This window comes from Papilio polytes, unplaced genomic scaffold (assembly GCF_000836215.1).
Source record: "Papilio polytes unplaced genomic scaffold, Ppol_1.0 DF822400.1, whole genome shotgun sequence".
Lineage (NCBI taxonomy): Eukaryota > Metazoa > Arthropoda > Insecta > Lepidoptera > Papilionidae > Papilio > Papilio polytes.
The window spans coordinates 633986-646675 of record NW_013526804.1 but is presented as its reverse complement, the minus strand read 5'-3'; the positions used below and the strand labels follow the sequence as shown (position 1 = coordinate 646675).

General features: G+C 33.0%; 4 protein-coding genes across 5 annotated transcripts in view; all 4 read left to right on the top strand.

Moving 5' to 3' along the window:
- Positions 1-186, top strand: part of LOC106106098 (facilitated trehalose transporter Tret1-like) — an 8857-nt gene extending 8671 nt beyond the window's left edge. Inside the window, exon 9 of the mRNA XM_013286626.1 lies at positions 175-186. Coding sequence (XP_013142080.1) covers positions 175-186 — 12 coding nt within the window. The remainder of the gene's footprint in view (positions 1-174) is intronic.
- LOC106106096 (facilitated trehalose transporter Tret1-like) lies at positions 13-8589 on the top strand. Its single transcript, XM_013286625.1, has 10 exons — positions 13-373; positions 803-993; positions 1298-1680; positions 1921-2032; positions 2468-2733; positions 4471-4612; positions 6734-6861; positions 6919-7116; positions 7846-7957; positions 8301-8589. Exons 1-10 carry the CDS (start codon positions 291-293, stop codon positions 8567-8569), a joined length of 1884 nt encoding a protein of 627 aa, XP_013142079.1. The 5' UTR covers positions 13-290; the 3' UTR covers positions 8570-8589.
- Positions 4062-6937, top strand: LOC106106147 (sugar transporter ERD6-like 6). Of its 2 annotated transcripts, XM_013286695.1 has the most exons (5): positions 4062-4146; positions 4457-4612; positions 5381-5579; positions 6063-6079; positions 6734-6937. In XM_013286695.1, the coding sequence occupies exons 1-5, from the start codon at positions 4101-4103 to the stop codon at positions 6913-6915; spliced, it is 600 nt and encodes a 199-aa protein (XP_013142149.1). In that variant the 5' UTR covers positions 4062-4100; the 3' UTR covers positions 6916-6937. The 2 variants fall into 2 exon arrangements, with proteins under 2 accessions (XP_013142149.1, XP_013142148.1); XM_013286694.1 differs by lacking the exon at positions 6734-6937 and having other exon boundaries at positions 6063-6288.
- A 1483-nt stretch (positions 8590-10072) lies between the features above and the next one.
- On the top strand, positions 10073-12474 carry LOC106106095 (solute carrier family 2, facilitated glucose transporter member 8-like). The gene is made up of 3 exons (XM_013286624.1): positions 10073-10279; positions 11190-11345; positions 12245-12474. The coding sequence occupies exons 1-3, from the start codon at positions 10225-10227 to the stop codon at positions 12472-12474; spliced, it is 441 nt and encodes a 146-aa protein (XP_013142078.1). The 5' UTR covers positions 10073-10224.
- Positions 12475-12690: the final 216 nt, after the last annotated feature.

Genomic DNA, 12690 nt, shown 5'->3' with positions numbered 1-12690 from the left:
TCTGGTTGCAATGAAAAAGGTTATTGCATGTTTAACATCATGGTTGTCCGTGACTGTACCACTTTGTAATCTAAATTAGAATTTGACCACGATAAAAGTGTTTGAAGGAATTGTTTCGGACGTCTGGTTTGTAAGTTCTTTGAACATCATTGTTTATTACAATTTCTTTTACAGGGCCTTATCTAACTGGATATTTGTGCAACGCGATTGGTCGTAAGCCATGTTTCATTCTAGCAGGATTGGTTACTCTGTTGTCATTTATATTACTGGCTACAGCTAATAATTTGGCTATGATATATGTTGGCAGAGTTTTCTGTGGATTCGGAACAGGAATTATATTAATTGTGAATCTTATTTATATCGGCGAAATAGCGTAAGTATGACTGTGATTAGAAATTATCAGTTTGATTTTTAAAGTTCTGAAGCTCAATAGCCTAATGGTTAAAGATGTATTCTTCGTCGGCGATATCGAATCATGTGGTCCAGTGTTCGAATCCAACCGTACTACTATTGTCGTAAAATTATTCCTTGCACAAGCTTAAAGCTTCCTTGGAATGGTACAAGAAATATTACTAAACAAGACATGAAAGTACGTCACGTCACGTTTAAGTGTACACTTTATTACATGCGAGTAAAGAAGGGCAAAGATTAATTATTTTTGATAGTTATAAAAAAAACGTTATCCAAATTTTTATATGTAAAGTTCAATTTTTTTTTTTAATTTCATTATCTATCTTTGATACTTCGGAAAGTAAATAGTTTTTTGAGTGCAAGTAATAATTTAAACTTGTAACATTTTCAGGTCGACCAATATTCGAGGTATATTGTTAACGAGCAATGCGATTTTCTCCACGTTGGGTACACTGATCGTGTATGCAGTAGGCCCCTATGTATCGTATCAGTTAGTCTCTTATATTGCAGCGGCCATTACGGCTGTGTACTTACTGGGGCTTTTCTTTATACCAGAATCTCCGACGTATTTGATTTTAAAAGGTACTTCACGTTTGTAATACATTATTGAATTGCTTTAATTTTATAACGATAGTTTTCAAAATATTTGTGGAAAATGTTAACATTGCACGAGTTTTGTTTGAAGAAAAAGTAGTTAGTAAAATTGTCTTGGAGGTCACGAGGACAATAAAATTTTAACCTGATGTTAATTGTATTTATAAACTAAAAGAGTAACAATTTCATCCAGAATTTATTGAACTATAATTCAAAAGTATAAACATTCAAGCTATGTAAATTAATTAAGTAAGTTTTAAGTAAATTTTAAATTTAATAGTACATATTTTAGACAGGAAAGAAGCCGCTGGTCTGGTAATGGAAAAGTTGGGGAGATCTAAAGAATACCATGCTTATCAAGAAATGAAGGTTACCGTTGAAAAGCAGAGCGTTGTAGAGGAATGGAAGCAAGTACTGACAGTAAAGAGCAATCGGAAAGCATTATTTATAACACTGACTTTAGGAATTCTGCAACAAGGCAGTGGTATAATTGCAGTCACATTTTTTGCAACAACAATTTTCCAATTAGCCGGTTCTTCTATAGAACCGAATATAGCCACAATAATAATTGGTGTAACACAAATATTTTCAAGCACGTTAACACCTTTCTTCGTCGAAAGGATTGGAAGGAGAATTTTATTGATATACTCAACGACAGTATGCACTTTAAGTTTGGTGAGTTCATTTCATATTTCAACTGATAATCGTATAGTTATTGTTAGTGATCTTAAATCATGTTATACTTGACAAGCTGGACAGACTAAGACGTAAAAAATCTAACGCAGAAAGGGAAGATGAAATCTTTGTAGAATTAACGGTGATTCCTTACTTTATTCACTTTATTGATGATCTGTTTATAGTTCTATGTGCTTAAAGTCTGGTTAAAATGATTCTTATGTTTTATTGTTGTAACAGGCGACACTGGGTGTATATTTCTACTTAGACTACATAAGTCATCCAACAGTTACCAAAATACAATGGTTACCGTTAGTGACGTTGATTATATTCTTCCTATCTTATGACTTTGGTGAGTATTAGAATTATTTTACGGTGTGAATTTTTGTAGTATAAATGCCCTCATTGATTTCGAATAGTGATGTGCTCTTTGATGGTTATTATTCTTTGTAATTTTAGATGGATTGATTAAAATTCATTTGTTTTTCAAATCAAGGTCGTTTATTAAGGCTAAAATATATATGCTAGTAAAGTGGGGATGAAACTGTTAGAGACGACTCAACGTCAAACTTCGTTCTCCCCCTCGATCCTCCCTAAACTTATAAGTAGCGACACAGAATCAAATGGCTTACTGCGTCCACACATGCTTGTAGCTAGCACGTGCAAGTGTCCAAGCTACTGAGACGTGTATTCACAACCTTTTGTGCACAAGATATTTCATAATTAGCTATATAAACTCCTTTAAATACTGATGCAACATGTTACTATAAATTCCATTTTATTGCAGGTTTTGGTGTAATTCCGGGCACACTGGTTGGTGAAATGTTCCAATCGAATGTTAGGAGTACTGGATCAACTATCAGTGTGACTTTCTCTTGGCTGTTCGGTTTCGGTTTGACGACCGTCTTCGGTCACATGATATCTGGCCTCGGAAGTCACGTCACATTCTGGATATTCTCCAGTATGTGTGCGCTGGCTTGTATTTTCGGAATATTCGTCGTGCCCGAAACCAAAGGAAAAACTTTGATTGAAATTCAAGAAATGTTAAATAAATGAGTTTTTTTAATTTAATTTTTATGTACATTCTTTAATTTATCTCTATTTTTTCTATAAAATTATTTCGGTTGGCGGGAATCTACATATACTTCTATACTATTATAATAAAGCGTAAATACACACTTTTTTGTTGCCAAAGATGTCAGTAATTACAGCATATTTTTGAATAATTCTTTATTTAATAAAAAGCCCCACACTTACGTCACTTTAGGCTATATATTTTCACACCATTAAACTTAGGGGGTAAATATTTTGGTTAAAAACCGTAATATGGGAAAGAGACCATAAGTTGCTGCCAACATCAAGAAAGCAATATTGCCATGGTTTGTCATGTCATGTCGTTTTGACATTTGCAATTGTTAATTTGACAAATGTGAACAATAAAATAAAATGTTCACAATTTCATGCGGATGAATCCGCACGGGAACAGCTAGTCTTTTAAAAATAGTAGGGTATTAAATTGCAGGTCTGTAGGTAGCGGTCGGTTTGCTAATTCGTCGAATTATATTAGCCGTTTGCTCTTTTGCCACCTTATAATGTAAAAAAAAAACATTCTTTAATAGTATAGCAATACTTAGCAACAAATATACTTGTCATTGATATTTCTATTTTAGATAAAGAATAGATAAAATTCTACAATCTCTGATAGATGGTCATGGAAAGGTTAGGCTACGTTGATCGGCTTATGACGTCATCAGCTCATACTATGCCCCCAGGTTAGGGTGACCACATTGGCAAAGCGTGTTGCTTGACTTCATACTGTTTGCATCACAATTATTTTCTCCACAGTAAGAACGCCGTATATTTGCATCTATGTAATTGAATAATTGAACGTACTGTTACGAATTTGTTTTGTTTTTATATTTTTTGTTAATGCGGACAGAGTCGTGGGCACCGACTAGTTGTTTAAGCATTTATCTGACTAGGCAATTATCTTGTCAGTGTAGATAATTACTTTATTAATCATCAGATATATTAAAAACCTAAACTATAATGACTTCCTTATAATATTAGTATTCAATACTATCAATACAAACAAAATAAATTAAAAAAACCATCTCTTTTGGGTTTTTTTAAGCTTATTATAGATTAGATTCTAGTATTTGTAGATAATTAGTTAATAAATATTGAAATATGATAAAATAATAGTTATTATTTCAACAAAAGCAACGCATATTAAATTGCTTTTTATTCAAATTACGCACGTAAAAGGAAGATTATAAAAATATTAAAACAAATGTTGGTTGTAATTCAATTTTTTTTTAAAAAAACTTTTTTTACAATCGTATAACGGCTTTTGAGTATGGAATAATTAAAACAACTGATATTAATTCGTAAATATATTCTAATTATAGTGAAAAATTATGTTTGAATATTATATTAGACAACAAGTATGGATAAGTTTACGATGTAAGTATTTTTTTTTTGTTTTAGAAAATTTGGCTGTTCATTTTTATTACATTATAAATTTTTCAATTAATCTAGATTACGAATGCTATTAATATTAGAAGTTTATGGTAGATATTGTTGGTAATAGTTGGTAAAAATTGGTATTCTTACTATCTCCAAAAATTAACGTTCGTCGATAAAATTTTCCACAGATGTAGATCATAATCTGGAAGAAAACACATGTTAGTATTTATTTTTAATTCCGAGTGAACAGGACAGGATAAAGGCCAGTACGTAAACAACTGTGACTGTAGAGTTAGTATATTTTCAGTATACATTGGGCAGATCTTAGTTGGCTACGGTCTAGGATGGACCGCACCTATCATCCCTAAGCTTTCTGATACCAACACATCACCGTTGCCATATGAACTCACAGAAACGGAAACATCGCTAATTGCATCTATTATTTACGTTGGTACTATCTTAGGTAAGTTGCATTTTACTATTGCAGAGAGCTTAAAATCTTTAATAGAGTGGACTTTAACTATTCAATTTCTCTACAAAATCATCGAAATAGCAAACAAATGCCATTTATTACAAGAGATTACGACATGACCCGTCTATTGATTACATATATTTAATGTCTTTGTTCAACTTATGGTAATTTCGCTGAAATGAAAAGCGAACGCTACCGATAAACATCCACAATTGCAGATGCGTTGCCTACCCTTAATTGACGGAGGAGGAGACGTACATAAAGAGGACATTTCCCCTTCCTATGCATCTCCTCCACCGTCAAATCCACTTTACCTTCTATCCTTTCCTCATAAGAAAATGATGGAAAGGGAAAGCGACTAAAATTAGGCCTCCGGCACCACACTCATTAGACGAAACGCGGAATTGCTTCCACTTCACGCCTGTTTTCTGTGTGGTCGTGGTATTGCACCGGGCGAGCTGGCCCATTTGTGCGAAGATGTTAAACCGGGCTCTACCACTGGTAATACCTACAGAATAGGATATTTTTAAATTAATTGTATCGTAAAGAATGAAAAGGAATGAACTAGAATTTGGTCTCCAGCACACTCTTCATCCAAACGTGGAACTTTGCTAAGCTTTAAAAGGGTCATTCGTGTACCAGCAAAATACTACGATATCTTCAACCACTGTTTACTTCACTATTACCATATTCCTTCCAATATTTCCATTCTAAAGCCAATAAATTACAATCTTTATAATCTTATTATGCAATTTTCAGGGCCATATGTAACGAGTTATTTGTGCAACGCGGTCGGTCGCAAGCCTTGCTTTATCCTAGCCGGAGTTTCGTCTCTTATATCTTTCCTACTTCTCGCAATCGCTAATAACCTAGCTATGATATACGTTGGAAGAATATTATGTGGTTTAGGATCTGGAATTATATTTATTGTAAACCTTGTCTACATTGGGGAAATAGCGTAAGTACACATTTGGTATACAAAAGGTCTAGAGAAAAGATTGAAATTTTAATTTTACGTTTATCCAAGAATATGATTAAACTAGAACTTCGCAACGCTCGAAACTTCGTCCAAGTGGAATTGAAAAAAATTCAAAAAGATATAGACTATGTTACTCAGTGATAACATAGCTTTTTAATGATGCAAGAATTTTTGAAATCGACCTATTAGTTTTTGGGTTATTGCAATACATACGAAAGTCGAAAAATAAAAATCTTTCTTTTCGTAAAATTAAGTAGTACAGATTAATGAGAACGATGATCGGAGACACGAGATTCTAAGTTCTTTCTCTTTTCAATACAGCGTACTAATTACGTTAAAAGCTATCATCTTCCAATTTCTTTTTGTAAATTAAAACATCACTTATTTATTTATGGGACTTTCATTTATCTCACGTATATTTGGATGAGATTTATTTTTGATTTTAATTTTTATATTTTCCAGGTCGACCAATATTCGAGGTATATTGTTAACGAGTAATGCAATTTTTACAACTCTGGGTACACTTATCGTATATTCAATAGGCCCTTTTGTCTCGTACCCTTTGGTGTCTTACATTGCAGTGCCTATTTCTGGAATATACTTACTAGGAATCATATTTATACCAGAGTCTCCTACGTCTTTGATGTTAAAATGTATTCTACATACATTCTACGTTGTAAAAAAATAGTCGTTGTTGTAATTATCATATACTAGTTGTTGCTTGCGACTTTGCCCGCGTATAATAAAAAAAAGACAATAAAAACGTAGCCTATGTTACCCACTGATAATGTAGCTTTTTAATGGGCCAGTAGCTTATGAGTTACTAGGTTTCGCCCGCGACTCCGCGTGGAATTAAAAAAAAAAAGCAAGTAGCCTATGTGTTTTCCAGACTATCCTCTACATCTATACCAAATTTCATCGAAATCCGTGCAGCTGTTTATGCTACAAACTCTAACAAACATCCATCAATCCATCTAAACTTTCGCATTTATAATATTAGTATGAACTATGATTTCAATACAAGTCTTGCCTCTTTATAACATTAGTATAAATTAGATTATTTTTCTACCAGATGAGGTTGTAAATATCAAAATGAATTGTTCAGAATTAACGTAAAAACTGTACACGTTCAGATAGGAGAGACGCTGCCAGAAATGTATTAGAACAGCTAGGAAGGCGTAAAGAATACCATGATTACGAAGAAATGAACAAGAATGTTGAAGAGCATAGCGCTTTAGAAGAGTGGAAACAGCTCCTCACAGTCAAGAGCAATAGAAAAGCTTTATTTATTACACTAACTTTAGGAATATTGTAACAATGCAGTGGTATTTTACCTGTCATTTTCTTCGCGACGACGATATTCCAATTAGCCGGTTCATCTATAGAACCGCATATAGCTACCATTATTATTGGCGTGACACAAAAGTCTTCGAGTACTTTAACTCCTTTCTTCATTGAAAGGGTTGGAAGGAGGATATTGCTAATTTTTTCAACATCAATATGCACGTTAAGTTTGGTGAGTTTATTTAATAATATAAAATATAAATAATTTATAATATTTAATAATATGACGTGGCATTACAAACTTTGGCAATCTTGCATCCTTGATGTTGGTAGCAACTTATGGTCTCTTTCCATCATTAGGATTTTTATCTAAAATATTTACCCCTAAGTTTAATGGCGTGAAAATATATAGCTTAAAGCGTGACGTAAGTGTAGGGCTTTTCATTAAAGAAAGAATTATTCAAAAATATGCTGTAATTGCTGACATTTTTGGCAACAAAGAAGTGTGTGTTTACGCTTTATTATAATAGTGTAGATGTAATAAAGCAATTGTTATTATTGTTTAGATGAATTATGTGAGACAGTAAATAAATGGATTGTTATCATGAAAGATAAGATGTAAGCAAGAGAGCAACACTTGAGGAATGGAAAGGAATAAATCAGTTTGGATAAGTTTTTGGGCTGACTATAGAGTCATACTATATAGACTATGGAGTATTCTACTATATAGAGTATAGAATACTTTTAATGATATTTTGTTTAGCACGGTAAAGTTGACATAGAGAATGGTGTAAGGCTATTTTTAAATAAAAACAGCGGTCGAACTTATGATCAAATTTCAAACAATTGACAACCACAAGAAAATAGTAATACGTTTTTAAGATAACAATCGCCTTGTCTTTTAGTTATGGATATAATGTAATTGAGATTTATAATAAGGAATTTAATTAATTGTGAACAGGCAACCCTGGGTGTATATTTCTACTTGGACAACATAAGTCATCCATCAGTTACAAAAATGCAATGGTTACCATTGGTGACATTAATTATATTCTTCCTTTCTTATGACTTCGGTGAGTAATTATTTAATTTTACGATGTTTTCTATATGTAATTTTGTCTGTTTATCTTTGACATTAGAGGGCTTATCATGCTTATTCGTGAGAATATTTTCGTATCGTCATCGACAAAATTTGTATTAGATTTGCGCAGTATACAGGGCATGAGAGCACCAATAAATCCTATATACATATTGTGGTTAACATTACCAACACGTTCTCGTAACTGTCATGCAAATATTCGTGATACACCCTTTGTAGTCTAAATGAATTGTGCGTCTAGAAAAGTGGAAAAAAGTCACCTTGTATGTATAATATTACCAATGAGAACAGACAAGTAAGAAAAAAATTAATTGCAGGGTTTGGTATGATACCGGGGACGTTAATTGGTGAAATGTTCCAATCGAATGTAAGGAGTATTGGATCGACTATCAGCGTGACCGTACCTTGGATGTTCGGCTTCGGTTTGACGACTGTCTTTGGTTACATGATATCTGGCCTCGGGAGTCATGTCCCATTTTGGATATTCTCCAGTATGTGTGCGCTGGCTTGTATTTTCGGAATATTCGTCGTGCCCGAAACAAAAGGAAAGACATTGATTGAAATACAAGAAATGTTAAATAAATGAGTAAATGTGGGGTTTTTTTATTTTGCAATTTTTGTATTAGTTTAAGCTTAGAACTATAGTCGATGTATTATGTTAATTTAGTTTAAATCAGTAAATGCCAATGGTCTAAATTTGACCGTAAGTTTTGAACTTTTAAAGTTCACGTGAAAGAAGTCGTGGGCAACAGCTACCTAAAAATAACCTTATACAATTCATAAACGATAACTGTGCTAAAGACGTTTACTTGTAAGCATATTTTTATGTAAATTATTCATTTTATTTATTAAAGCCTCTATTTACGTTCAGTTATAACTGTACAGTTAAACGATTTCCTTACACAAACACTTATAAAAGGCCGCTCTATAAAAGACTCTCAGTTTGTGTAGAGGGCTTTAAAATATATTATTTACTGGCTGTTGCCCGCGTTTTCATCAGCGCAGAATCAAGAAAACTTGTGCTCGTGTTCTAGTATTTTTCCAGACTGCGCTCTACTTCTATGCTAAATTTCATGGAGATCCATTCAGCCGTTTAGGAGATAGTAAAATCTATCCAAACAAACTTTTGCATTTATAACATTAGTAATAAGAGATTATCTGTTAAGTGCCATCGTGTGACTTCATTTTTTTTATCACAGAAATAAACATATTATTTCGAAAACTGTATAAGATAAAAATCAATTAAGAAATAAAACAAAATTATTATTTTTTTATTTAACACGCGAATCTATTCCGGCTATGGTATTATTAAACGACAAAATCCGGTTTACTGAATGGAGTCACATAATCTTTGTTTGCGCGTTACAGTTCGACTAATTTATCTGGCCAGGTGTGAGAGGTGTCATTATTTTGTGACTGCACTCTTAAATAAGTTTTATATGTTAATCGAAATGTAAACAAAGCATTCGTCTGTTGTTTAAACATTGATCGTCCTTTGTTTCGCTGGAAAGTCAAACGGCAGAATACTGAAATGAGAATATGTTGGGGGAACAAGTGGGCGGCATAGAGACATGAAAATACTGAAACGCATTCTTAATACTTCTCTTCATAAAAAAGGTGTTTCCGGAGATGTTTGGGAGTTTACTAGTTTTATGTCTATTAACGAGATTATTTATAAATTGAATACAATGGTATAAAAATTTTATTTCATTCCATATAGCTGTTGCTCGTGACTTCGTCCACGTGTGAAACATAGCCTATGTTACTTAACAATAACGTAGCTTTATAGCGGTGAAAGAAGTGATTAAAGTAACCCGGTTTTTGAGTTATTTCAATACATACAAAAATCAAAAATACAAATCTTTCTTTTTACAATACTAGAATTTATTACCGTTGTACACATGCAAAAATCTAATTGTGTGTAATCTAATTTATATATATATAATAATAAATTAGACTAAGTCAAATTTACTAACAAAGGAATGGATGTTTGTCTGTAAAAATTATAATAAATGAATAAAATAAGAATAATACTGTGTCTAGGTCAAAATTTGATATGACTATAGTCTGTGTTATGCCTACCGGGTCAAATATATTCGTCTGTCTATAGTTAAACAATGTAGTTGAATAATTATCAATTGTAATCCTATTTTGTATTCACACGTTAATGTGTCTGAGAATACGGAGGTACATAGTATTTTGCTTTGCTTGAATTATTTTAGATACTGTTACGTAGCTAAAATGTTTGGATGTATAAAATCACCAATTATAAGACAATATGCAGTAGTGATTCTTGGTAAGTTTTTTTTACATATAATTTAAGGTGGAATACGAGCAAGTGGCCAGTTGAATACACCGAAATGGAAAGCGACCGCTGCCCATAAACATCCGCACTTGTAGATGCGTTGCCTACTCTTCATTGATGGAGAGAAGAGAGTTATTTTAAATTTTTACTAAACCTGACTTGCATTAATATTAAAGTAGAAAATATAACGACTAGTGCAAGAAATAGTTGTATTAAATCTGATAATTATTATTTAGTTTCTAAGGTATGCCTTGGAGAAGTCTACTTGGTACGATACAAGCGGAAAGGTTTTTTTATTTGTTGCTGTTGCTCGCGACTTCATCTGCATGTAATTAAAAACAATAAAAAAAATATAGCTTCATTGATAACATAATTTCTGAATTGTGAAAGAATTTTTGAAATCGCCCCAGTAGTTTTCGAGTTATTCCGATACATGCAAAATATTTATTATTTATTCATCTTTATATTTAATAATATAATCTATATCTATATAATAATAATCTATACTAATGTATAGATAATAAATTAAAAAACTGGCTGAGGTTAAAGGAGAAAAAGTACACAAAGTCAATTTAAAAAACTATTGTGGTCGAATTTCATCCATCTCATCACATAGGGCGTGACCCTAGTTTGGACACCAGTCCCCTGCCCAAGAGGGAAATTAATAAAGTTATTTTTATTTTTTTATTTCGACCAAAAGCATCGGTTCAAATGTCAAGTGCATTGTTGCATTACATTTTTGATGATACTTAAATAATAATAACTCTAAAGATAATTAATAAAGTGCTATTAAAAACCTTTGTGGCCTTGTCCAAAAATCATGTGAATTAAACAAACACAATGCTGATGTTATGTTGTAAGATTTTAGTACATATTTTTTTATTATTTTGCCATTTTTCAGTTAACGTCAGTATCTTCTCAACTGGCATGAATTTAGTTTGGTCATCGCCAATGCTTGTAAAGTTAGGCAATGAAACGGAGACAAGTCTGTCACATGTTATAAACGAAAACGAGGGTTCCTGGATAGTGTCTGTGGAATTCATATTTGCTTTTATTTGTAAGTATGATATGCTATATAGTATGGAGTTCGGGGACAGAAACTTAATAAAGAAATCCTGCTTTTGGGGGCAGGCTTGTGTGGGGTTTTACTAAAACCTCTTTGGTAGCCATTTTTTTTGCGATTGACAAGGATCCGGGATCTCCGGTGAAAGGCACCGGTGCCCTGCTTGCTCTCTGTCTAAGGATGTTATCTCTGAGGCAAAGTATATTGCTGGCTAGAAATGAAGAAAACAATACTTTATTTGGTATTTCTCTACCTTTCACATCAAATTTTTCCAGTTTATTTAATCATCATATCTTCGTATATGTCTATACAATAGTAGCCTTTGTGTAATTTCCTCCAGTCTAGCAACAATCCTAACCATGAACTAAAATCAACGAAATCTTTCTACAGTCAAATAAAAAGATTAACCATTAGATTAGATTAGAGTTTGCATGTGCCAATTGTTCTTCAAATATTAACAAAGATAAATCTAGAATAAGATTTTCTTCGCATCATTGTAATGTGATGACGTCATCTAATTTCAAATTACGAACACTTTAAAGGAGGGAGAAGGAAAAATACTAAACTTGCAAACCAGTACCTTAGGCTCCTTCAATACAATCTCCTCAAAGGCCGGCAACGCATCTGTAGTTCCTCTGGTGTTGCGGATGTACATGGGCGTTGTTGACCAAACTTGTGATCCCGCCGTTCATTTGTCCCTTTCCTTATATAAAAAAAACCAGAGCATTTTGAATACGTCATGTCATATGAACCAACCCTGGGTCAGCAAGGTTAGCAATAGCTGACTCCTCATTCAGGGCCCCGACAGGATAACGAATGGACACCGAAGGGGTTGAAGACGGTGTCCCTTCGGTTGCTTTATGTTATTCTAATGTGTTCATTTTATTTTCCAGTTAATGCTATAGTGGCTTTGTTGTTGGATAGTATAGGAAGAAAATACTGCGTGGTAATGGGATGTGTACCAAAAATTATTGGTGTCACAATTTATATCTTGGCTACTGAAGTGTGGATGCTGATAGTGGCTAGATTAATGTTTGGTTTATCCGACTCATTTATATTAATGAGTGTACCAGTTTATACATCTGAGATTGCAACTGTAAGTTATTCCAACGTTTTTTCTTAAATCTGTATATTAAGCCTTTTCTTGCATGATTATAAGATCCACTCGGTATCATATCATATGTACACACTTCCTACGTTTCTTATGACGTCATTGTAGAGCTGTGCACATTTCTATTTTCTATGCAGAGGGTATAAGAAGTTTATCCTCTCTATTAGATATCCTTAGTTAGATGTGATCAACGCATTACTTTGCCTACTTTCAGAAGCATATCAGCTG